Source organism: Trachemys scripta, chromosome 2 (assembly GCF_013100865.1).
Source record: "Trachemys scripta elegans isolate TJP31775 chromosome 2, CAS_Tse_1.0, whole genome shotgun sequence".
In the NCBI taxonomy this organism is placed as follows: domain Eukaryota; kingdom Metazoa; phylum Chordata; order Testudines; family Emydidae; genus Trachemys; species Trachemys scripta.
This window is the reverse complement of record NC_048299.1, coordinates 35,060,789-35,087,595: the sequence shown is the minus strand read 5'-3', so window position 1 is coordinate 35,087,595 and position 26,807 is coordinate 35,060,789. Positions and strand designations below refer to the sequence as shown.

Here is a 26,807-nt window from a genome sequence, read left to right as displayed (position 1 = left end):
GCAACCCTCTAACTAGACACACAAACTAAATCAATTTAAAAATAAATATGGTTCAACTTTTCTAGAATAGACGAGGCTTGACAACTCATGGCTTCTGCAGCATCTCATGTTTTTTAAATGCTGAAGATTTTGCTGCACCATAAGTAAACATACATTTTATCTTTTCCCTATTCACTTGGTATTTTTTCACTTTTAATATTAACAGATCAAATTGCCTTTTTGTAGAATTATACCATAGTAATAAATGAGAATGTCGGAACCTACACTGCCTCTTTTGAAAATGGATGAACTGTAGCCATCACAAGACTTCAGCTTTAATGTACTTAGTCATGAAAGAATGACTTCTACTGAAAATCATCAGCTTGCTACATTTTCAACAAGTACACCTTAGTTTCTAAAAATCCTATGCCAAGGAGGTTTAAAACAGGAGACTGCATTTACACAATGCACCATATTATATTATTTCTTTTGTAGTACAATATTGCAAAAATTAGGAGGTGGATTTTTCAGAGCTTCTCAAACATTTAAAATTATGACAAGCTAGAAAATTTGACATACATGTCTTGCTAAATGTACCCTCTAAAATAGTTTATCCTCACTGAAAAATAAAAACCTTATAGTTAAAATGACTTTTTAAATTTAGGTTAAAGCCTAATGTCAATATAAACGTTTTCCTTTACATTTTTTAAAAATTCAGACTAAGGGCTTGTCTAGACAAACAATTACTGTGCAGCAAGATGGATTGTACATCTACAGAATTCCAGCATGCTGTGCACTAACTTTCCACGCAGACCTGATGCTGTGCATTAAAAGCTCCCTAGTGTATTTGCATACTGCTCTTATTCTCCATTCTCCTGATACAAGACAAAATTTTAAATGTTGGCAGTATGCACTTACTAACTGCCACTTTAGGTGGCAAAGTCCAATATTAGACCCCACTGAGAGCTTCAAAATTCCCTATTCAGCTGCCACCTAACCCTGCAGGTGCCTAAATCCTCATGGCTCCTAAATTTCTGCCAGTGGGTATATGCAAAACTGCCTAAAAGTTCTGATGCTGCCGAACTTTTTGGAGCTCTAGCATGCACCTGCGTCCTGGCAGGATTCTCAAAATTAGATGCGTTTCTACTGGATCAGGCCCTCCACAAAAGATAACACTGCTCTACAGCCAAAATGCTTCTGAAATAAATGTAGTCAAACTTTACTAATTCTGGGTCACTGAGAACGAAAATGATGCTTAAAATTGTTGATTGGCTCTAGTTTTCAAGATATGCTATTGGGTCAGTATATACGGCCCTTGACTTGGGAATGGCGGAGGATAAGTGAGTTATAAAGGGAAGGGATCTCAATTTAAACCAGAAATGACTAAAATACATCTTTGACTAGATCTATGAATAAATCTATGACTGGGTTTGGACAGTACTTGCTTTTTAGGCAAAACAATGAATGATGCAATCTGAAGCTGGTATTGCGTCATACATGATATGAATTGCATCATGTTATTCCTAGAAGTCATGGATGATGCAATCATAACGAAGCTTACATCACTCTGCTGAACAAATTGCCCTATATCAGCTCTAGAAATCATACAGTGTCGTGCTCTCTTATTTGTCAGTGTTTGATTTTGCAAAGGGACACATTTCTGTTTAGCCAAAGTGAGCAGAGATGCCTCGTACTTGTGTGAACAGTGCAGATAACTTCTGCTATGTTTGTGGTGAAGTGACTTTTGCATCACAAAAGCGCAGTATAACCACTATGGTTAAGAAAGCTTATCACCTTTATTTTGGCTGCAAAATTGGAGATCAGGACAAGAGGTGGGCCCCACACATATGCTGCAACACTTGTGCAACAAATCTTCGCCAGTGGTTGAACAGGAAAAGGAAATCTATGCCTTTTGCAGTGGCAATGATTTGGAGAGAGCCAACAGATCATACCAGCAATTGTTACTTCTGCATGGTGCCTCCAGTTGGGAAAGGTGTGTCAAAGAAGAAAAAGTGGACTGCATTATCCAAACATTCCATCAGCTATATGCCCAGTACCCCAAGGAGAAGGACTGCCGGTTCCTGATGCACCAGAATCATTCTCACTTGAGTCAGACGAGGAAGAGGAAGAGGATGAAACTTCTGGTCCTGAACCATCAATGTCACAGGACCCACATTTTCTCCCATCCTCCTCCTCTGAACCACACCTCATAACACAAGGTGAACTGAATGACCTTGTCAGGGATTTGGAACTACCCAAGAGTAAGGCAGAGCTGTTGGGCTCCAGACTACAACAGTGGAATCTCCTGGCAGGTGATATTAGGGTTTCCATGTTCCATGACAGTCAAAAGAATCTTGTCCCATTCTTCTTCTTCATGGAAGGTGATCTTGTAGCCTGCAACAACATGGATGGTGTGATGGCAGCCCTCAACATCGTTCATGATCCAGATGAGTGGAGACTGTTCATTGATTCATCGAAGACGAGTCTTAAAGCTGTTTTACTGCATAATGGCAATGTTTTGCCATCAATTCCAGTTGGTCATGCAGTCCATATGAAGAAAACCTATGACAACATGAAACCACTTTTGAGGTGCACAAACTATGACCAACATCAGTGGCAGCTTTGTGGCGATTTGAAGGTTGTCGCTCTCTTGCTTGGTCTGCAGACTGGATACACAAAGTACTGCTGTTTTCTCTGCGAATGGGATAGTCGTGCAAGAGATTCCCACTACATCAAGAAAGATTGGCCACTCCTGCAGTCATTGGAGCCTGGGAGGAAAAGTGTTCAGCATCCACCACTTGTTGAATCAAGGAAGATTTTGTTACCACCCTTACACATCAAGCTGGGTCTGATGAAGAACTTTGTCAAGGCCATTGACAAAACACAAGCAGCTTTCAAGTACCTCCGTGGAAAATTTCCAAGGTTAAGTGAAGCTAAGATAAAGGAAGGTGTCTTTGTTGGTCCTCAGATTCGTGAACTTCTTCGAGATGATGCATTTGACCATGTACTGCGTGGCAAGGAAAAGACGGCATGGAAAGCCTTCCAGTTAGTGGCAATAAATTTTCTCGGAAACAACAAGGCAGACAACTACAGGTTGTTGGTGGAAAACCTCCTCAAGGCATACAAAAGCCTTGGTTGCAACATGTCACTAAAGATACATTTTTTGCACTCTCATCTAGATTTTTTGCCACCGAACTGTGGAGCAGTGAGCAACGAGCGATTTCACCAGGACATTGCAACAATGGAGAAACGCTATCAGGCAAATGGAACCCATCAATGCTTGCAGACTATTGCTGGACAGTGACAAGAGATGCTCCATTTAATGAATACAAGAGACAAGCCAAGAAGCGCCGAGTAGACACTGAACAGGACTAAACTATGTACATAATAGTTTTTTGCCTTTTGTTTCACAATACAATATTTTATTTATATAACCCTTTTGCTGATTTTTAAAGTGTTACATAAACAGGACAGGTGAAATATTATCATGTAAAGCAACCATAAACACATGAAAAGACCTAGGTTTACAATTTATGATTAAAACTCTACTATCTACACAATATACATAGACATAAAATGTAAAAAACTTAAATATCTTAGAAACAATAGCCAATCAGTTGTTTTAATGGTCATATTTGAATTCAGCACATTTTATCTCTGAAGCAGATGACTTCTCAAAAAGTGTAGACCAGTGTAATCAGTGAGGAGCAAGCCGGGAATTTTTGAAACCAGGCTATTGGGTATTCTGGGGTGAGTCTCTCTCAGTCTCTCCTGTTGTATAAATGCTTTGGATAAACAACATTTCTTGGAGCAAGAACATAAACTAACTCTCCCATGTCAGTGCTCTCACCACTGGGCTATTGGGCTTTTTTGTTTTTAAATAGGAATGAAAGCAAAGTCCCAGGCTCATCTGACGAGTTGACTAGAGGCTTTAGTAAATCAGATTATAAAAAAAACAGAGGGGTGATGGAAGCTTTAGTGACCCTTCTGTTTTTTATAGTAATTTTTCATGTAATTCTTTCAAGACTAGTTCAATGTAACCTTTTAATTGTGGATACTTGTATATAACTAGTTTCTAATATTAGAGTAATTAAATTTGATCTTTTCATCTATTTCCTGCTACTTTATGGAAAGTATGTAAAATAGCAGTAATAAGCTTGTAAATGGGGAAAGTCTAACATGACACGTTTTGAAAAATGCTACTCATTTCTATAATATAAATACACTATCCAGGGAGACTGTGAGCCCTGGAAAATTTAAACACAAAAGGATATTAATCCTTTGTGAAAGAAAGTGAAAACCTAGTTTTACCTTCTACGTATTGGAAATATCCACCAACTTGCATTGTGTAGAAGATTGACTGGTTAGGGATTAGTGGTCATGACCCACTATATGAATATTGATTGTCCCACTGACAAATTACTAAAAAGCAGACCAAGACCAGACAGTACTTCTAACAACTTTCTGATTCTGGTTTTTCCAGTGGTAGTTTCATATAGTATATGTGCACTGATATAACAACTCCAATACAAATGCCATTGCAACAAGATTTATTTTAATTATTTGAATTTAACTTTCCTTTCAGCTTTACCATAATAACTTCGTTCTTTTAACAGCAGGTTGTCAAAAACACCTAAGGAAAAATACCACACAGTGAAACTGCTCTGTTCCTCTGGCTCTCAGTGTTTATGAAGTTTAGCTAACATTTGTTAAGTGCATTGAAATTCTCCAGTAAAAAGCATGTTAGAAGCAGAAAGTATTTTTACATCTAATTCTTAATGCTATATCCAAAGATTATGCCAGCCCCATTTTTCCAAACACCTGAATCAAGTTACTGAAGAGTCAAGAATATCAATGATATAATACATATTAATAATAACTAATTCATTGGAGCAGACTTGAACTAGCATCAACCACCTACAAGTGAGTACCTGAACAACCAGGCTACAATCATTCTCAAGTACGTATAGTACATGCTCCCCATTCTTACGATATTTGGTTCTCTTTAATTGGTATAAAGTCCACCTATGTACCCCTGGTGCAGACATCTTATTAATTACTATTACTATAGGTATTAACTTAGAGCCTGACATTTTAAAAATGCCATACAAGCATTAACTAAACACCATCAAGGATTTTTCATTCATGTTAGACACATCCTTCAGTCAAACTCTTGAAAGCAGCGATTGTTTATTCTGAAAGATAATCTGAATTTTAACTAGTTCAACCACCTCAAAATTTGTATATTAACTTCACAGATAATAAGGATTACCATTAATTGCCTGGACAAATAAACTGGGTAACACTTCCAGTTTGCTGCACTGATTTACAGATCAAATGCCTTTGAGATCAAAGCTATGATACAAAGATTGGAAGCTTTATAAACTAAAAAAAAAAATCACAAGTTACAATTAGAGAATAATTTTAACTGCTAATTTGTCAAACTCTAAGAAGCTTACACAGTATCATCTTTTACTAAAATGACAGTGTATATTTCCAGCAAAATAGGAAAACAGAGGAATAAATCTACTAGCTAAAAGCAGCAATGAAGATCTTTGAGTGGGGTTTGATGAGGGTACCCAAGTGAGCAGCACTCCCAAATGCTTGGAAATGGGGTACTTAGTACTTCTCAGAATGCTGACCTTGGAATCTGCTAAAGGATGGCCTTGGCTTACAGATGTGATAAATCTGAAGCCTCCTCTCCCACATACCAAAGGTTGGTGGGACTGAGCAAAAGCCTTGTTCTCTTTCCTCCACTTTCCCTGCCCCAGCTGTGAAGAGTGAGGGGGAGCTTCATTCTAACCTTCAGCCTCTCCTCCACACCCATCTGACTGCTGGAAGGAAGGAGCATCACTCTTTCCCTGTTTTTCTCAGAGGCTGCAAAGCAGAAACTGTTCTCTTTTCTTCCTGTTGAGAAAGGAGTTTAAGCATTCCTCTCTACCCCCATTCCTAGAAGTTGAAAGAAAAAAAAAAAGAAAGACAGCTTTGCATTCTCTTCATTTGCTCCCTCCCTGACACAAAGTTACCTGCATACCACCACAGTTGCTCACAGCTTTTATTTTGAGCTTCAGGATTAATGAGTATCAGAGGGGTAGCCATGTTAGTCTGAATCTGTAAAAAGCAACGGAGGGTCCTGTGGCACCTTTAAGACTAACAGAAGTATTGGAGCATAAGCTTTCGTGGGTGAATGCCCACTTCATCAGACACAAGACTAAGGATTAATGAGGTTATCGTAATCTCACACACCATCACTGGTATTACGTAATAAGCACCATCAATGTGCTTGGTATTAAAGAAACAGAGGAAAATGCTGCAAAAAAATGCTGTCTTTCTTGCAGCATCTATCAATATAGCAAGTGAGTTGAAATACAGGATATCAGGCCTAACATCCAGTAACTTTCGAGATCTGCATTGTGTGTCAGATCCAGCAGTGCACACACACAGTACTCTTGCATTTGTGCATACAGTTATGCACATCTATAAATGTTTGAAAAGAAGGCCCATAAACCAGTGTTTGAAGGGTCAATTGTGAAGCAACAAAAGGTTTTTGGTTTTGTAAGTGACCTATATTTGATGAATTGTCACTGATATACTTTGCAGAAGTTTTAAGGAGATTATGAAGGAAGAAAGGGAGATCACAACACCTTTATCCCGTTGCTCAGCATCATTGTTTGCCTTCTTCTGTCCGTGCCTCTGATTCTGTATCTCCTCTGCTGCCTTATCCTGCCTCTTTCTATTCCTGCTCCCTGGTCTCTTTTTCCTTTTCTATGTAATACTCTCCTCACTCTGTCCCACTTCACTGATACTATATAAGGCTCTTCTACTCCAATTTCAGGAATTTCCAATTCATAACACATGCCTATTCTCATAGTGTAACACTGACAGATCCGGGTCGTCAGGAGGCGGGATCGAACCTTGGACTTCTGAAGCTTACTGTATGAGCCTCTACTGCAAGAGCTAAAAGCCATATGGCTCTTCGCTAAGGTTGTAGCTGACTCATTAATCTCTGGTCTAGGTGCCACTAGAGGGGGACACAACACCACACCAAGTAAGCACTGGTTACATACTTCACCTAGCTGAGGAAACGTGTCCTGAGCCAGGGCTGCGCAGAGGATTCAGGGGGTCTGGGGCAAAGCAATTTTGGGGGCCCCTTCCATAAAAAAAAGTTGCAATACTATAGTAACATGTATTTGGAAATGTAAAAAATAACCAGTGAAATACATTCAAAAATTAATTTTTAATAATTTGAAAATACACAAAATACATTATTTAAAAACCCATTTAATGCTTTAATGGTATATATACATTTGCAATTACATAATGGGCTGTTGCTGGGTGATGGTTGGTGCCACTGGGCTGTCGCTGCCTGGGGGTGGTGCTACTGTTGCCCAGGGCTGGGTGGGGAGCTGGGCTCTGGGTCGGGGGGTGCCCAGCTCAGAAGGGCTGGGCTAGGAGTTGAGGGTCACGGCTCTGGGGTCGGGGGGTGCCTGGCTCAGAGGGGCTGGGCTTGGAGCTAGGGGTCAGCGCTGTGGGGGGTTGGGGTCGTGCCCGGTTCAGAGGGGCTGGGCTCGGAGCTGGGGCTCGGGGGGTGCCCGGCTCAGAGGGGCTTACCATGCCGCTTACTCCCTCTCCCAGAGCCTCAGCGAGCCACATCCAGGAGCTCCTGCCGCTCAGCCCGCCGGAGCTCGCAGCCCTGTTCCCTCACCACACGGCTCCGAGCAGGAGGACCTCAGACCCCGCCTGAGCCATGCCACTGCAGCGCTGTCCAGAGCTGCTCCTGGACGCGGGGTGCTGAGGCGCCGGGGGATGGAGGAAGGCGAAGGCGGGGAGACGCCTCCGATGTTCTCATGGGGGCGCCTGTGGGGCCCGGGGCAAATTGCCCCACTTGCCCCCCCCCCGGGCGGCCCTGTCCTGAGCTCCAGAGACTTCCCAGTTAATATCATGGACAAGCCCCCACTTGTAACACCAACAGACCCTGGTCATCAATGGTTCGGATCAAACCTGGAACCTCCAGAGTTAAATGCATGAGCCTTTACTGCATGAGCTAAAAGCCTCATAGCTCTGAGCTAAGGCTATAGCAGACTCATTAATCTCTAGATGGTCTAGGTGCCATTGGAGGGGGACAGAGTGCCACACCAGGCAGGCAGGGGTTACAAAAGCATATTTACATTTACAAGCCATTGTTTTTTGGGAGTGACAGGAGAATGAACCACATCATTGAAAGCAAAACACCACGAGCAAGAGGAAAACAGGAGATATTAAGGCTGGAGATGCCTGACCTGAGGAGGTAACATTACTCACAGGTCAAAAGTTAAAATGCTAATGCAGTCATAGGAAGAGTCCAAAAAACCACGAGAGCAATCTCCTGATGGAAGTTTGAAGCATTTGAACAGCGGTGTGAACAGAGCAAAAATGGCAGGCTCCCCATCCTTTCTTTCAGCACCCCAACCCCTGTGCTGCTTCGACAAAGCTGCTTTCCCCTGCCCTCCTCTAACTGCCTCGCAGCTGCCTAAGCAGCAACTCTGCTCATTGGGGATTTACCTTTCAAACAGAGAAATCTAAAGTAAAGTAATATAATTATTATGCAATGCCCTTTCTCTGACTCTTTTTGGATTGTCTGTAGAGCTGGACAGAGAACGGTAATTCTGTTTTGCAGAGGATTTTGATATTTTGAAATGTGGATTCGTTCTGATTCAGAACAAAAACCAAAAATTTCTGAATCCTCTGTGAAAGGGAAAGGAGCCCCAACTCTGGGACAGTCTGCCTGGCAGGCTGCCTTGTAACCATAGACCCTGGAAACCCTGGGGCAACAGGTTATCTAGGAGCTATGAGTCAGGGCTTAGGGTTAGAATTACTCATGAAGCTAGGGCTTTAAGAAAAAACACCAATATCACAAGATGCATGATAACATCACAAGAGCTGGCAACACAGCATTTAGCAAACAGGCTGAAGCCACTTAGGGTATGTCTACACTGCACAGTAAACCAAGGCTCAGACTCAAACTTAAGCCTAATCCCCCACACTGTCCACACACAAAGCCAGATCCCATCCCTACCACTCCAATCCCTTCACACCACTCCAAACCACCAAGAGTTAGTGAGGGTGAAGAAATGCTGGAAGGAAGGAGAAAGAAGATGCTTTTTAGGGAACTTTTAAAGATTTTTAAGAGGTAGTTATAATCCCCACCCCTCCCGGCCACACACACAACAAAGGCTTATGCAGTAGAGAGTTTGATTTAACAGGTGTGGGAATATGAAAAATAGTATCAATTTTCTTTAAACTCTCTGAAAGATTTGTTAAGTATTTTCCCTGCTAAGTATGTTGTATATACAGAATACATCTTGGCATGGTATAATGGTTTTTATCAGCACTCATCTGAGATGACTTATATTATTCCCTCATGGCTTTGCCACACGAGTAGCGTGGTTACCTCAAATACATACTGATAAAACCTTTTTTACCCAGCACCATGTATTCTCCATACGTACAAAACACACACAAACTTTATTTTCATTTTATATATAAATGCAACATTCATCACTTGTAATCAAGTATTGCTAAAATATATAAGCAGCATTTAGTTAATGAGACCGTGTGACGCACAAAAGGAAAATGAACTAAATGATCTGAACTGATTCTATTTTCACAATCACTTATCAAGAACTTTTGACATACCAAAGAAAATAATCTGAAATTAACAGACAATACATTAATAATGCAGCATCTCTATGGCCAAACATCACACACTTAAAACTCTTCCTTAATCACAGAGAATTTCATTTACATTTTTCCAAATTAATTTTTTTAATACTTCCCATCTCCTGATAGTAACTAAAACATTACCTGATGATATTTCTTCAGAATGTTGTGCATTTCTGCTACATCTTCACTTGTTATAGTTTTGATGATGTATCTTTTGTCATATGAGGTGTGAAAACGGGCACCACTTCGTGCTTGAGAATCATTGGCAAGTGGAGCACTTCTCGTCAAGGAATTCTGCCACATTAATTAAAAAAGGGAAAACGTCAGAAAAAAATACAGTGTAGTTGAAATGCATGCAGTACATTCAAATTTGTTTTCTATTCTCTTACAAAACATTTGCACCTTGCTCAATTCTACCAAAATGCCAATCGTCTGCTAGCTTGGCTGACTGGTCATTTACTTCACAAAATATTTTGCAAAGAGAAAAACACCAGCGTCCACCAATGTTTAAATGATATTTCTGAAGTAAATTTACATTGATTTCGTACTCTATTTTAAAAACAGTTAGTTTTTGGAAGAAAATTAAATGGGGAATAAAACAGTTGGAATATAATAGTATACCACAACTGCACATACAAAACGAATCAGTTGGAGCACTGTCATATTAATATTAATTAATGACTGAGACAGTGTAATCTAGCACACAAAGCATGAGATGAGAGTTAGAATTCCTTGGTTCTAATCCCAACTCTACCACTGATTCAACGTGCGGCCTTGGGCAAGTTACATGCGGTCTCTGTTTCCTCTTCTGTAAAATGAGGGTACCTCCCTCCCTCCTAGGGGAGTTCAGAGGATTAGTTAATTTTGTATAATGCTTTGAAGTTACAAAGTGCGACAGGATTAGCAGGTGTTATTAGACTGATACTTATGTGACCTCAAGCTACAATAGGGTAAAGAATTCTCTTGCATTTTAGGGAAAACCAATGAGCAGTCAGGTCAGCATTACTTTTACCATTAGGACTGGCAAAATGAAAATTATATAGTAAAATTCAACAAATACAGTGTACCATTGGCTGAAAATAACTTTAGATATAAATGTTTATACTGGTTGGAATATACCAGGCACAGTACCTAACAATTTTTACAAGTTACATAAATAAAAAAATAATAATAATGAAATTACAATATGTAACAAGAACATACAATACCACTTCTACACCCTATTTAAATCTCCACAAAATTAGACTTTACTCCAAAAAGACTAATCAAGTTAAGTATGAGTTCTTGGAATATATTCAGAGACTGTACCACTTCTGGGTTCATAGAACCTGCAGTCCAGTCCCCACTTTGCTTATCATTAGCTACAACTGAAAGAAATCTAACCCCTACCTCTCTGCACATAATGCCATTTTACTCAAACAAATGCTGCTACAAACAAAACAACCCCCATTCCCTTTAAACATATGATGAATTCTTACAATATATTGGTTCTCTGGAAAAAAGCTATTTGCATAGAAAATTGTATTAAAACTTTGTATACAACATACATTTATGCAACTTTCAACTGCAAATCCTTAAATGGTGATAGTCCCAGCAAATATCTTGTTGTAGTACTCTTAAAACAGGCAGAATAATTACAGTAGCAACACAGTACTTTAATCTTTCAATATAGCACATTGTTGAAAGAGTCAGAGATAGATGTAGGATCACACTGCAAGAATGAGAACATTTTTAGAAAGTTGTTATAATCACGTTCATTCCACATGAACAAGGGGCCAAAATCACAAAGGTTTATTTTAAAAGAATCATCTTCTATTTGGCATGAAGGTCCCTTTAGTGGGGCAATTATCTCTGCTTCTTTCTTCATTAAATACACAATACATTGTGTGCCAGAAAACACATATCAATGGCTCAATACAGCAAAATACAACCACTGGTAGAAATATAATGGCTGTTTATGCCAGACCTATTGTTGAGGCTGTACACAGTAATGGCAATGTAAATGAAAGATATTTCTTGTTCTAATTTACTGCAGAAACCACCAAAAAGGAACAAACTTTCCAATCTTATTGAAACACTGAGGAATATGTACTGTACATTTTAGTGAAACTGTGATTCATATATCAGTGTGTTTGGGCACTGCATGGATCCAAATCTGCTCTTAGGAGAAACACATACAAGTCCCTTGGACTTTGGAGCCATGCATATTCTGCATGACTCCAGAGGCAGTATTTGGCTCCCAAGTTAGAAGTGCTCAGTGAAGATGCCATTTGTTAGCCAGGTTATGTAACTTGTAATGAGGCATGGGAATGATGATGGTGCTGATTCAGGACAGCACCTGAGCACATACTTAACTTTAAGAAGGTGCATAAATCCCATTGACTTCAATGGGCCTTTAAACACACACTTACATTCTATCCTGAACTGAGGAGGCATTCCTGAATCAGGGTCTAAATACTAAAAAAAAAAAAAAAAAAAAAAAAAAAAAGGTTTTCCACAAGGTTTCTTTATTCGGTCCAGTAAGGACCGGCAAAAACAGGGAGATACCAAATATAAATGTAATGCTCAACTGGAATGAAAGTACTTATAACGGAGTGTGGGAGAAAAATTGAAAAACTTTGCTGGGTTCTGTGGTTTTTTTTTTTTTTTTCCCCATTTAAAATAAATAGGCAGACATGGTTAGCTGGGGTTATCCTGACAACTGTGATGAAACAACTGCATGGTGATCCCTTTCCACTGTCTTCTTCATACAGATATAGGATGTTGATGATACACTAGGGCATTGAATGTCCCTTTCCTCTCCTGTGATCCAAAAAGACCTTTGAGGCAGCCACTGATGGCCCAATTCCCTCTCTGCAGGGGGAAGGATCTCAAAGACCCACTTCCCCAAGTGGAGATTCCTCAGAACAGGCAGGATAGGCTTTGCACACCATGTTCTGAGTCATGGTTTTAAATAGAATGGAAGCCTGCAAGTTTATGTATTGCTGCGGCTCATCCATTTTCAGATGTTCCATCCTCTGCACTTCCCTCCCCGTTCCTCGCTCCACACTGGAAAGATGACCAAAGGAATGTTCTCCGTTCTGCCATTGGGGTGTTATTTTTTGTTTACAATTGTGGTCTATATTGGTGAAACCCTGGACCAACCACCTTAACGCTACATTTGATGCTGAGCATTCCATTCATTTTATAATTAAAGATTAATTTTCAACTAAGTTGATGTACTTAGAAATTCTTAATACAACTCTACTCCTCCCCCAAAATGCTGCAGTGTATCAGTTTTGTTTCCAGAGCTCTTCTGTAATGGGTTAAAATGTAGCTTTTAAAATTTTATATATTTTATATATAAAAAAATAGAAGCTCAACAGCAGTCAGCTTCATTACCACCTCCAGAAAAATGTTAGGACTTAAAAATTTCAAACAAATATTTAATATAATAAATTATTTCTTAGAAAAGTAAATTACAGGTTATTGCATGTACAGTAGTCACATGAACTCATGCTCAGTTATTAGGATATAATTCAGTTAGCAACAACAGGAGTTACTGGGCAATTAATTACAACTGTTCCCAGAAGAAAAAGGTGTCTTATTCTCTGGTAACTATACAAATAAAACTAGGTTATTTGCCAGTAACTGCAGTTCTCTGAATATATTACTCCTGAAGAACCCTAACCTTGAATTTGTGAGCCATGTGGCACAAATCTTGAAAACAATTAACTGAGGAGCAGGACATGAGTTGTTGCACATTCATATTTTTTATGAAGAACTGCAAAGAGGTATGGTCCACACCACCACTACTGAAACGGGGAAGAGGAAAGGTGGATGTGTGAAGGCAGATTCTGAAATTTTCAGTTCCTACTAAGTAATCTACAGCATCATTTTCCATCACAATCTTTGGAGATTAAGGGCCAGAGTCAGATTACTTTCCTACACTGAGGGGCACTAATAATGGACAAGGGGATCCTGACAGTAGCTGGGGTCTGGTACAGTAACTGATGAACTAACAGCTGGTAAGAGACGATCCAGAAATGAAAATAACAGTAAAATAATGTGGCATTCAATGCACAGCATATGTCACAGTGTGCGCGCAATTTTTTGGACTTTTCCTCTTTAAGGTTAGATATTAACCTCAGGAGATAAGTCTAGACTAGGATAAACATTTTTTAAAAAAAACATTAAAAATATTTTTAAAAGCACCATCTTATTTTAATGTAGATGTACCCAAAAAGTGCATAAGTTACAGTGATTAACAGGCAGACTGAAAAATACTGTCGCATTCCCTGAACTGTGTTGCTCTTTAGCAGTCAGCTTAAAAACAGACCTAATTCATAGATCTGTTTTTCTGAGATAAAATGTATCACACTGCTTTCTGTGACAGAAAGTGGTAGAACAACAGTGTTGTAGCTAGACTTTGGTGGCAACATTAAGTGAAAGTGAGCAAACAGGACAATAAGAAACTGAATATGCATCAATATACATAAAAATAACTGGATTTGACCTCCTTAAAGAAAGCAGCATAGGGCTCTTCAGCACTTCTAGAGCTAGCTGCTATCATTGCCAGAGCCTTGTACATATAGGCACTAGCCCACCCCTAATTGGCATAACTCCTCCTGTACACAGGATTTTATAAATGGATTGTCAGTCTTTTCTTATTTCCTTCCCAATCTCAAATGTAACTCAGATAAAAGGAGCTCCCAGACACAAAGTAGCTTTAACAAAAAACAAAAAACAAAAAAACAAAAAAAAAAAGAGAAAAAGAATAGTGGAGGGGAAGGAAGATAGAAAGGGATGAGCAATGGAAGTGCCAGACAGTGTGCACCCCTTCTCAGAACTGCTCAAACTAATTTTTTTTCTTGTTTAGAGAAAGAGAAGGGAAAGAAACCAAACCAGTTACTCTTTAGAAATGTATAGACTGGAAAGGGGAGGGGCGATGAAGGATTTATCCTTTACATGTATTTAAGAGTGGCCCTATAAAGCAGCTGTATTCTGCCCTTGGAAGGGGATAGATTAAATGTTTTAATAGCCCTTTCATGTCTTTCACTATGAACCAACAGCACACTCCTATTATGCAGCTACTGTACACAGTGGCATGTTTACATAACAGTGAAGCATTAGTCATACTAACCACAAACAAGTCATTTTATTAATTCTGTTGTCAGTAAGAGCAATACTGACATGTAGTCTCCAAAGAGCATTACAGAACAAGAAAAGATCACATGAGGTCACACAACCCTATCCCCTTTAGGTTTATCCCAACCTTCTCTATTTTATCACCATGTGCCTCAATCCCCTCTCTCGTGATTAAAATATCTGTCAACCTCATGTATACTATTCTACTTAATAGCTTTGCTTAGCAACTTATTCCATGTATATTATTCTGAATGAAATAGTTCTGCTTGAATTCCCTGTCCACTTTTAATTTGTGAATTTTTAAGCCTGTGCGTACTGGGTTTTGATCTCAGGAGAGTGAACAGTTTTCTACTTAGTAAATGTGAATACTTATGGAGGTCACGTTAAGAATAAGCTGAACTTCTGTACAGTAATTAAACAAATAAAGACATATTTAGTATGACAAGCTTGAAGAGGCTTCTAATAAAATCTTTTCATTTATGCACAGTCCACAGAATAGTTTCCTTGTGAGGAATCCTGGTTGAAATGTCACATTGCCTCTACACAGGTCAATAAAAAGATCACCTACATATGCACTGAGTAACAGGCAACAGATTTCATTTAAGGTCATGAAATTAATCTGACCTTCAACATCTAACGGTTACAATCACAGCCAATGTGTCTCATACCACAGAACTACTTGATAGTAAAATAAATGAGTTCATTAATTCTACAGTATTAAAAATAGCCTGCTGAAAGCCACACTGATTTTTGTTAGTAATTCATTCCCTAAAGCGTTCTTGATACAGATTAACTTTATCTGCACAACTACATTACATATATTTGTTTCACCTGCACTGCAATAGGCAGTGGAAGCGCTTTAGTAAATGAAAGGTCATTCCATTCTACTGTAGCTTAGAGTCCAGTGAAATAATTTATACTTTTTCATTTTATTTTTGGGGAATTTCTTATTTAATTTTATTAACTCTCACCATCTTGGGATGGGGGATGGGAGAAGGTGGATTGGGTTCTGCCCCAAAGGGGCAGGACGACCCACAAGGGGGGGCTGGAGATGGAACACACCCTGCACTCATCCCACAGAAGCAGCTCCCACGGCTCCTGTCCTGTGGGCCTGGGGCCAGCTCTCTGCTCCAGTTATTGCCCGGGTTTGGCCCAGACACCCTCTCCCACCACGTGCTAGGTGCTGTACAAACAAAGAACAAAAAGACAGGCCCTGCCCAAAAGCGCTTACAATCTAAGTGTAAGACAAAAGATGGCTACAGAGACAGGGGAGTACAAGGAAACAATGAGACAATATTGTCTAAATATACACATGATGGGAAAGGGGAACAGCACATAAAGGAGAGTGAACAATGTGATTGCAGCAAATGCCATGCAAGTTCCAAAATTGTGCACACCTCTTGTGTCCTAGTGCCCCCAGAGTGGGGGACCTCCCCTGCATAGTTTTAGGTCCAGAGAGGTGCACCGGGACTGAAGCCCATTTTAAACTGTTACCAACAGGTCCTGCATTTGGGGCCTGATTCAAAGTCCAGTGAAGTCCATTGGTGTCTCTCTTTGGACTTCAGTGAGTTTTTCCATAGAGTTTAAGGCCAAAAGGGACCATTATACAGCCCCACCAACAGCAATTCCGGGCCTCAGGGCAAAACAGTCAATGGGCTACCACACCCGCGTGGATGCAGTCCGCCGGACATTTGGGAGGTGTTGCGCCTGCGCTGGCTGGTGCCCAGCAAGCTGCTGGGCGCCCTCTTCCGACACGGCCAGGGTTTCTACATGCCTGCCTGGTAGGGTTGCCAACTATCTAACTGCGCAAACCCAAAGACCCTTGCCCTGCCCTGCCCTTCTCTGAGGCCCTGCCCCCTGCTTACTCCACCCTCTCTCCCTCTGTCGCTTGCTCTCCCCTACCCTCAGTTACTTTCATCAGGCTGGGGCAGGGGGTTGGGGTTCGGGAAGGGGTGTGGGCTCTGGGAGGATGTTTGGGTGCAGGAGAGGGTGCGGGCTCAGGGAGGGAGTTGGGGTGCAGGCTCTAGGCTGGGGCGCAGGAGGCGGTCAGTGCTTACCTCAGGCGTCTCCCGAAAGCGACTGGCACATCCCTCTGGCAGAGGCTCCTAGGCGGGAGGCCCAAAGGGGTCTCCGCACGCCGCTGTGCGCAGGCACCGCCCCTGCAGCTTCCATTTGATGCAGTGCACTTCCCAGCCAATAGGAGCTGCGGAATCAGCGCCCAGGGCCAGGGCAGTGTGCGGAGACCCTCTGCTCCCCCCAGAGGCCGTAGGGCCGTTCTGGCTGCGGCGTGGAGTGAGGGCAGGCAGGAAGCTTGCCTTAGCTCTGCTGCGCTGGTGGCGGCAACGGCAGCCGGGCCCTTTTAAATCGCCCGGGCCCCTGGGCAATTACCCCCTTTACCCCTCCACCGGCGGGCCTGCCATTAGATCATCTTGTCTGATCTCCTTTATATAACAGGCCATTAAAATTTCACCCAGTTACTCCTGTATGGAACCAAATAACTTGTATTTGGCTAAGGTGTAGCTTCCAGAAAGACATCCAGTCCTGATTTGATGAGATGGAAAATCCACCACTTCTCTCGGTAGTTTGTTCCAATGCTTAAATCACTCTCACTATTAAACAACTGTGCCTAATTTCTAATCTGAATTTGTCTAACTTCAGTTTCCAGCACTGGTTTTCATTAGGATTTTCTCCACTTGTTTAAGGAGCCTTTTAGTGCCAGGTATTTTCTCCCCGTGAAGGTAACTATCATTAAGTCACCTCTCAATCTTCTTTCTTAAACTAAACAGATTGAGCTCTTTAAGACTCTCAATTTAAGACATTTTCTCCAGGCTTCAAATCATTTTTCTGCATCATTTCCAGTTTTTCAACATCTTCTCTAAAATTTGGATACCAGAATTATAAGCAGTATTCCACTTTCGGTATCACCAATGCCATATATAGAGTAGAAATCACCTCCATACTATTCCCCTATTTACATATCCAAGGAATGTAATATCTCTTTTTGTCACAGCATCACACTAGCGGCTAACGTTGAGTTGTTTGTCCATTATGACACCTAAATCCTTCTCAGAGATACTGCTTTCCAGGATATCATCTCCCATTCTGTACATACGGCCTGCTTTCTTTGTTTCTAGATATGTACTTTTGCATTTGGCTGTATTAAAACACATTTTGCTTGAATGGGCCAATATTACTAAGTGATCCAAATCACTCTGTATGACAGCCTTGTCCTCAATAGTTATCATTCTGCCAATCTTTATCTTATTCACAAATTTTATCAGTAGTGATTTTATATTTTCTTCCAGATCATTAATGAAAATATTGAACAGCATCAGGCCTAATACCGATCCCTGGAGAACCTGACTACGAACACTCTCATTCAATGATGATTCCTCATTGACTAATACTTTTTGAGATTTGTCAGTTCTCAAGCCATTTAATACACTCTATTGTATAGTGCTAAATTTTTAATCAGGATGTCATGTGGTACTGTCAAATGTCTTACAAAAGTCTAAGTATATTACATCTATGGAGTTACTTTTATCAAATTTATTATCTCATCAAGAATGAAATTAGGGTTGTTTGACAAGATCAACTTTCCATCAAACCATGTTGACTGGCATTAATTATATTCTTATCCTTTAATTCTTTATCAACTGAAGCCAGTACCAACTTTTACATTATTTTGCCCAGGATGGCAACACTATTTTGGCATTATTTTGCCTTCTTAAAATGGTTTTGAATTGGGCCCTAAAAGCACAGATGCACTACAACACATAGTTCTTGAAAACCCTATTAAATATAGCAACAAGCAGGTCTCTGAAACACCCATTTTACCTTTTGCAGCTTTAATTCTCTATTCCTATATTTTACATTAGCAAGGCTTTCAAATACAGCAGGAGCCACAAGAGTTAGTCAAATAGAAGCAGCAGCTTAATTTAATCAATAAAGTTAATATACTAATGTTAATTATCCTAATTCCAGATAATAAAGAAGGAAGTAACTCTTCAACACCTCAAAAAAAAGTTTTGGTTCTGTTGCCTACACTGAACAATTTTAATGCCACATGAGTTAGATATTTCTTTGGATTCATTTGTTCAGAATAAAGCTATTCTTCTTGTGGGGAAGAAAAACTGACCCCTATTCCCTTCCCCACAAAAGGATAGGAGAGCTGAGGTTTACTCTACACTAGAAAGTTACATTTATAACTGGCAAAATGCTACCTTAAGTTTTTTTTTTAATGGAACTGCCAGTACAGCTCTTCCTTCGCTTTTCACTACCCCTAAAGTTCACAGTGAGAATGTTTAACTCCACAGTGGGAGGTCTAGGATTAGCCATAGACTCAAAAAAAGTGAGGCGATTTAAAGGTCAATTTAATTAGCTCATTCTAATCTTTAATCTTTTATACATCTCATGTAAATGTCATTGTTTAATAATTGCTACTTCTGTAATAATCTCAACACTTTAAACATTTAAGCTACATTCTGGATACAGTACAAATACTTTATTAAGTTCTTTATAAAAAAGTCAAAAATTATCACAGAAAAGCAGCTTTTTACAAAGAGAAAAGGTTGCAAAATTATAGTTTGTTGTGATGAAACAGATTTTAAAAAAAGTAAGAATCTTTCAAACAGAATTGACTGAATGGCACTGTACTCACTAGGATCTAAATCTTTCACTTTCAAGGGAATTTCACACGAGGTCTGGCTAGAAGTAAATGTACTAAGAAATGCTAGTCTATAGTTGAATCTCATTCAAGCACACACAATGCTAAAATGAATAAACAGGAGAACTAACTTTACAAGATATTCTGTGACATGCAGCTATGTATCTGAAATAAAAATCAAGGCACAAGAGTTTGTATACTGTTTTTGGAGTCCATATGGGTCAGCTTTGCTCAAGCAATATAACTGCAGCAGTATGTAGCAGGAGCAATTATCCACTGTTGTACTAAAAACATGACAACTAAAACTGAAGCTCATTGTGTCAGCCTAGTGATTTAATAGCTGTATAGTTCATGGCCATGAGAAGAATCAGGCAAGGGTTCTGAGCTCAGTCCTTTGTTCCCTATCAGATAGCACCGGGAATGATGCAGGATCAGTGTGTGCAATACTGGCCCCATTTAAGTCAATAGGAGTTTTGCCAGAATTTTACCCAATGTGTTTATCTTATAAGTAAACTTCCTATCTCTTTTGACAGATGTCTTCAACACTGATTGCCTATGAAGACGACAAAATGAAGCTCACTGTAATGGCGAGAGAAGGATGGAAATGAAGGAGGAAAATGGGAGAAAGTTCTGTGATTTAGAGGACAGCACTGACAAATTACACTATTAGCTGTATGTTAGATAATTCAGAAGTGGAATTCCTTTTCACTTCAGCGAGGCTCAGAGGGGACTGAGCTGGTGAAAGAGCAGGTCTATTATGCATGAGCTAGGAACAGTGACTAAATATTCTAATCATCTGTTGCAGCTTGTATTGGAGACTGAGCACCGAAAGCCATCATAGAGAGCTCTCTGAGCAAAGATGCAGACTGCCTGCTTGCTTGCTTCTGCTCCAGATCTTGTTTTGCTGTGAAGCCTAGACTCTGGCTTCTTACCCCAGTTCATCCCTGACTCCACTATTTGTCTCCTGTCTGCATCCTGGTACCTGACCCTGACTTCCTGATATCCTGACCTGGCTCGACCCTGATCCCACTACGCGTCTCCTGACCGCAATTTGGTAATCAAGTGATACACAAAGGCCCTGACAACTAGATTTATCAAGTGCCATCTTACTTCACTTTACGCTCTGTAGTTATTGTTCTCATCCTGGTATTAGTGAAATAAGGGCAAAGGAGAAGATGGTGACAAGCTCAACCCCTATCTTCCTCCAAAATAACACTAATATCGCTGGACTGCCAGATCCACTGATGATGTGGGGAACGCAGCACCACCACTCAGGCTTGGTCTACACTAACCCCCCAAATCGAACTAAGGTACGCAACTTCAGCTACGTGAATAACGTAGCTGAAGTTCGAAGTACCTTAGTTCGATCTTACCTCGGTCCACACGCGACAGGCAGGCTCCCCCGTCGACTCCGCGGTATTCCTCTCGTCTAGCTGGAGTACCGCAGTCGACGGCGAGCACTTCCGGGTTCGACTTATCGCGTCCAGACAAGACGCGATAAGTCGAACCCAGAAGTTCGATTGCCAGCCGCCGAACTAGCGGCTGGGTATAGACGTACCCTCAGAGATTAAACACTGTACTGAAGGGTAGAGTTGAGTACTTTCTATTCTACTGCAGGAGGCTTGTGGAGTCCAGCCGCACTGCCTCAGAGGGAACTGACGATGAGGACAGTACTTGAACTGACGGTTGCAAAGGGGACAAGAGAAGAAAAACAGGAGAATCCATTTGTGGGGCTGGTGGAGGGAAAGAAGAAGTGAAAGCCAATTATCAAGGTTCAGAGAAAGTCACATTCCTTTATTTCTCATATTTCTCCATTATCCAGAGCAGTTAGGAATAAGTACTTCAGATGCTCCCTTTCAGAGATATGGCAGCACCAGCTGAAATTAAAGCACTATTTAAGCTTCCAAATCGGGGAAAAAAATCAGCCACAGAAACGTAAATTGTAATCTGAAGTAGCAGGAGGCAGTGTTAGTCAAAAAGGGGAGGAGCAGGGCATAATTATATTTATACATTTAAAGATATGTTGAAAAATTCTAACAAAATATATCTCAATAGTTATCTTAACAACTGAGCCAAAAGGCTACACAGTAATTACATACCAACATAACATATACGCAGCACATTATCAACAGATAAAAAGATCAGAAACCTATTGATGTATTTTCTGACAAAAGATTCAAGTTTCTTATCCTAGGGTAGACGACTTCATTCATCATAAGAGCTCCACATATTCATTATGCTTTTTTTTTTTTTTTTTTGACAATTTCATTTAATATTTCATATTGTTTTTTCCCCAAAGGTTAAATAAGTATCAATCTGACAAGTTCACTCACACAGTGAGAAGGGTATCAAAACTGTGTTACCAACAATCCATGCTACAGTAACTCCTGGCTTAATGTTGTAGTTATGTTCCGGAAAAATGCTACTTTAAGCGAAACGATGTTAAGTGAATCCAATTTCCCCATAAGAATTAATGTAAATGGGGGGAGTAGGTTCCAGGGAAATTTTTTTTGCCAGACAAAAAATTATATATACACATGTATATACATACATATGCACACACGCACATATATACACACAGTATAAGTTTTAAACAAAATTTAATACTGTAAACAGCAATGATGATTGTGAAGCTTGGTTAAGGTGGTGGAGTCAGAGGGTGGGATATTTCCCAGGGAATGCCTTACTGCTAAATTATGAACCTAGCACTCAAGAGTTAGCACATTGTTGTTAATGTAGCCTCACGCTACAAGGCAGCAGGAATGTAGGGAGGGGAGACATCATGGCAGAGAGAGAAAGAGACACACACCATGTGTGTGTGAGAGAGAGACAGAGAGAGAGAGAGAGAGATGCATTGCCCCTTTAAGTACGCTGACCCCACTCTAAGTACATTGCCTTTTTAAGTAGATCTGCAAGTTGAGACAGCAGCTGCTGCCAGCAAGCTCCCTCCCTCCTGAGCCCTGTCATTTCCCCTCCTCCCGCCCGCTCTATGGAAATGGGGTAAGCGGGGGGCAGGAGCAAGGGGGAGGGGGACACCCTGACATTAGCACCCCCTCCCTCTTGCACCGCAAGCAGGAAACTCCCGGGAGCAGCTCCAAGGCAGAGGGCAGGAGGAGCACAAGGCAGTGGGGGGGAGGGACAGCTGAACTGCCAGGCAATTGATAGCCTGCTGGGCAGCTGCTGCACAGGAAACTTAAGGGAGCAGGGAGCTGATAAGGGGGCTGCCAGTCCACCCTGGTTTCAAGCCCCCACCGCTAGCTCCAACCAGCTGCTCTTTCTGCAAGCAGTGGACAAAGCAGGCAGCTGCCAAACGTTATAAGGGAGCATTGCGCAACTTTAAACGTGCATGTTCTCACTTAAAGCCGTCCCAGTTAACGTTGTTACGTTGCTAATCAATTAGAGGAGTTACTGTACAAAGTATGACTATGCAGAATGCAATTCCTAGAAACTTTCTCTGATACCTTAATTTGGATAAGTAATTCAAAAGACATATCTGAAGCAGCATTAAAGTCCTCACTTTCAGTATCTCCCCTAACTGATGTGAGAATGTGCTCCAGAACACTTGGACTTTTCTACATTCCCATAACAAATCCCAGATTCTACTTTACACTTCATATACTTAATCATCAAAACTAACATGTATTTTGGGTAGCCTTGCTGGGATGACTTAAATTGATGAGAACTAGTCTCAGTCTTGTACTGATGTATGATTTTGTTCATACAGAATTATCACTCCTGTATTGCACTGAGTACTACATTTAGGTTTTCCTCCCATTTAGTTTTAGTTCTCTCTAGGCCTTTGTTTATAATAAATTAATAACTTTTTAAAAACTAGAATCATCAGTAGCTATGGAACTATGGGTTAAAATTTTGGCTCATCAGAAAACCTGGAATTCATCTCTTCCATATTAAAATGTCTAAGTTGGAGAAGCCTGTGAAAAATATCTAGGGACATGACAGCTGGCTTTGGTTGCCTCAAGAAAAAGAGGACTGTTATATAGATCCTGAACTGTCATAATTCCAAGATCATCCCACTGCTAGAAATAACTGTCTTCAGGATTTACACACATGTGGATTATGAACCAGGATCCACAGGGGAGAGACTCCCTGAGACTTTAAGACTTTAAATTCAGATAGCCTGGGTTGTGTGAACAGCACTGTATTTTATGAGGCCTCTCTTCTTCCTTAGGGATCAGATCAAAAGATATGTCTCGGTGCCTATGGGTTAATCAGTTCACAAACTATTTTATGAAGTGGAGAATTCTTTCCTTATGAATAAATTCTATCTATCCTCTGGACAAATCATCAAGGATATCTGCAGAAGATTCTGAAAAAGATATTTGGGAAGAACATTCATTTTAATTACACTGATATGTCTGATTAATGAAAGAGGTAAGTGGGACAATTTGTCTATATTAGTCCTATCTTGCTCTGTAATGGGGATGACATTGTTCAAAGTTAATTGGGATTCCTTTCTTGTGAACCATATTCCAAGTATTTAAATTTATCTACAGTAAATTACTCATTATCTGTTCCATAATCCTTTCTCTCAATGAAAATACTAGACTTCCCCCAATTTATTCTCAGACCTGAATACAGGGCACTCATTATAAGCAACAACACTCATTGGAGCACTTTTCTGAATATGAAGCATAAAGCAGAAAATCTGCAAAAAGATATTACATCCCTTTCTTTACCAAGTTGGAATTCTCCTCTCAATGGGACATTTCACATTAAGTAAGCCCAGGAACAGAAGGGGTGAAACAGAACGACCCCGGAGTGTAGCCTTAAGAGAGAAAATGCCTCTAATACTAATGAACTAGTAGATGCTTGCTTTTGCTCCATTGTATAATTTCTTCAGCTAGTGAACAGGACCACACCAGTAAGATGAAACAGGCTTTTCAAATTTTCAGCCCTGGACAAATCCTGATAGGTCATAGTGGATTATTCCTGAAAGAAGTCTCTTAACCCACCAGGATTTTAGCTACTATTGGAAGCCATTATTTAGAAGTGAAAATGGGTGATAAAATGACAAGGTGGAGATCTCTCTTAGGTTTAAATACAAATTATATGGAACCCCTTAGGAAGTGAACCTTTCTCAAAGGCTTCACAATATGTTTCAGAAAGTGGAAGTGTCAGTTTGTGTTTTAAAAACAATTGAATCATGTCAGCTCAGGCCTGAGGCTTTTTCTCCTTCCATTGGGAATATGGTATCCCTGAACTCACTTTCTGAGGCTGGCTAATGCCTCTTATTGCCTAATTAATTAGGTGGGGACAATTTAATCAGTAAAACTATATTTGAATTCCTAGCACTGTAATTGTTCAAGCTCACAGATCACTATAATAAACAATAATATTGCATACATCTTGGCGGGATCTACGGTCAGCTTTTTAAATGTGAAGTATTAGCTTAGCTACATTATCTCTATTTATGAAACACTTTGGCCAGGACTAAACTTTATTTCTATATTCATATACCTTCTACCTCAAGATCCTTCCAAATGCTTCAGGTTAATATGAGATTTAATTCTGTCCTGGTTTTACAGAATTCTCTCATACTTGGCATTGACCCAATTTAGATTTAAAGTACAAAGCAGCTTCCACAAATATTTTTAAGTGTTGAAAACTCAATAGTGATTCTTCTACAGAAAAAACTTAAATACCTCCTAGCATATGCCCCTGGTAAAAATCTCCTAAGTAGTTTGCTTGTGTGAAGATTTCACTATGCTTCTTTACTGATGTAAGGAAATTCACCTTCTTTAAAGAAGTTGTATCCCACTTCAGAAAAGTTTGGGGAACATTTAGATTACCATCATTTATCATTTGTTTAGCACCGATTAAGTGTTCAGCTCTGGATAGTACAATAAAAACTCTGCCCTGAAAAACCTAGGATCTAAAAATCTCAATCTAAAATGATTTGAAAGAATTCTAGAGTATACTTGACAGAATATTGGAACTATTCACCCTGTACATTTCCTTTTGGATTATCTTAAGCAATTTATGTGCTGGAGAGAAAAAATAATCTATATTCTCTTATAGTGGGATTTTATATTAGGACACAACAGACGCCAGATACCCACGACAGTAAGCTCTGAGGGGCAGGTACAGTCTCTTTATCATCTGTCTGCAGAGTGAGTAGCACAATGGGTAGTCCATGACTGGTGCTCTAAGGTGCAAATAATACAAAAATAAGGATAAGTAAGTAAGCCAATCTCCTCTGCATTCAATTTGAGGGCATTACCTTTCTTTGAAGTTTTCGTTATTGTGTCTTATACAATTAAAATCTCCACTGTACAAATGATGATTCCGAAGAGTGGCTAATGTGAAAAAGATTTTCTATATAAAATCACAATTCAACACATAAATGCCAGCAAAGTCTTTTCTCAATACAAATGTCATAGGTTATAACCCTCAAACATCTACTATCAATTCTAGTTTGTTTTCACACACTGCGAGCAATACAGTAACTTCTCCCGAAGAGAGAGACATACAGGCTCCATCCAAGATTGTTTGAAGGAGGAAGTCTCATGGTCAAATAGATGCGTTTCTCAGAGGACAATAACCTTCTCTTGTTTAGTATATTTTTTTTAACTCATCAGGGTTGAAGCATTAAAATGAGCACATCCTGGTTTTACTGCGACAGGCCCAGTGTTACTTATGATGTCCTGATGTCCCGGGAACTTCCTGCAGCACACCTGAAATGTCCTGGGCGTTTATTTTATCAAAAATACTATAACTGCCAAGTGTTTGTTCAAGATGTACGGTTATATTGAGTAAGCCCTTCTCTGTGTTTACCAGGAACAAACAATCCAGTGGAATGAATGTTCAGTGTGATAAACTATGTTTGGAGCGGAGTGGAAAAAAAAAAGTTGAGTAAGTGTATATATACCATTAAAGCTCTTCTTTTGATCAAAGTGAATGTTAATGACACTTGTTCAGCATTTCACTATAAATGCATTCAGAACCCTTAGAGAGAAGTTGGGCCAACAAAAGATATTACCTCACCCACCTTGTCTCTCAAATATCCTGGGACTGACACGGCTACAACAACACTGTATACATTCAGAACACTAAGTAAAAGGAAAAAAGTCTTCCATTTCAAGTAATATGCTTGTCAGAAGGTGGCATACTGACACCAGCTACATTTTTTAAAAGCCTTTTGTACAACTATTTTGCAACTCTAAAAAATGTTCCACAAAAGCATTCTGTTTTTGTATTTTGAAAATATGGTCATATTACATCTTGTTAAATCTTTTGTTATCATTACATACATATTGCTATGATAACTTTGTCACCTTGAATATCCAGATTTTACCTTTATTTTCCAAAGCAT

At 39.9% G+C, this 26,807-nt stretch overlaps 1 protein-coding gene across 2 annotated transcripts in view; it reads right to left on the bottom strand.

Annotated features, from left to right (window-relative positions):
- Positions 1 to 26,807, bottom strand: part of PIP4K2A (phosphatidylinositol-5-phosphate 4-kinase type 2 alpha) — a 199,203-nt gene that overhangs the window by 65,135 nt on the left and 107,261 nt on the right. For both annotated transcript variants that reach the window (XM_034760282.1, XM_034760283.1), the window contains one exon: positions 9,823 to 9,975. In XM_034760282.1, coding sequence (XP_034616173.1) covers positions 9,823 to 9,975 — 153 coding nt within the window. The remainder of the gene's footprint in view (positions 1 to 9,822; positions 9,976 to 26,807) is intronic.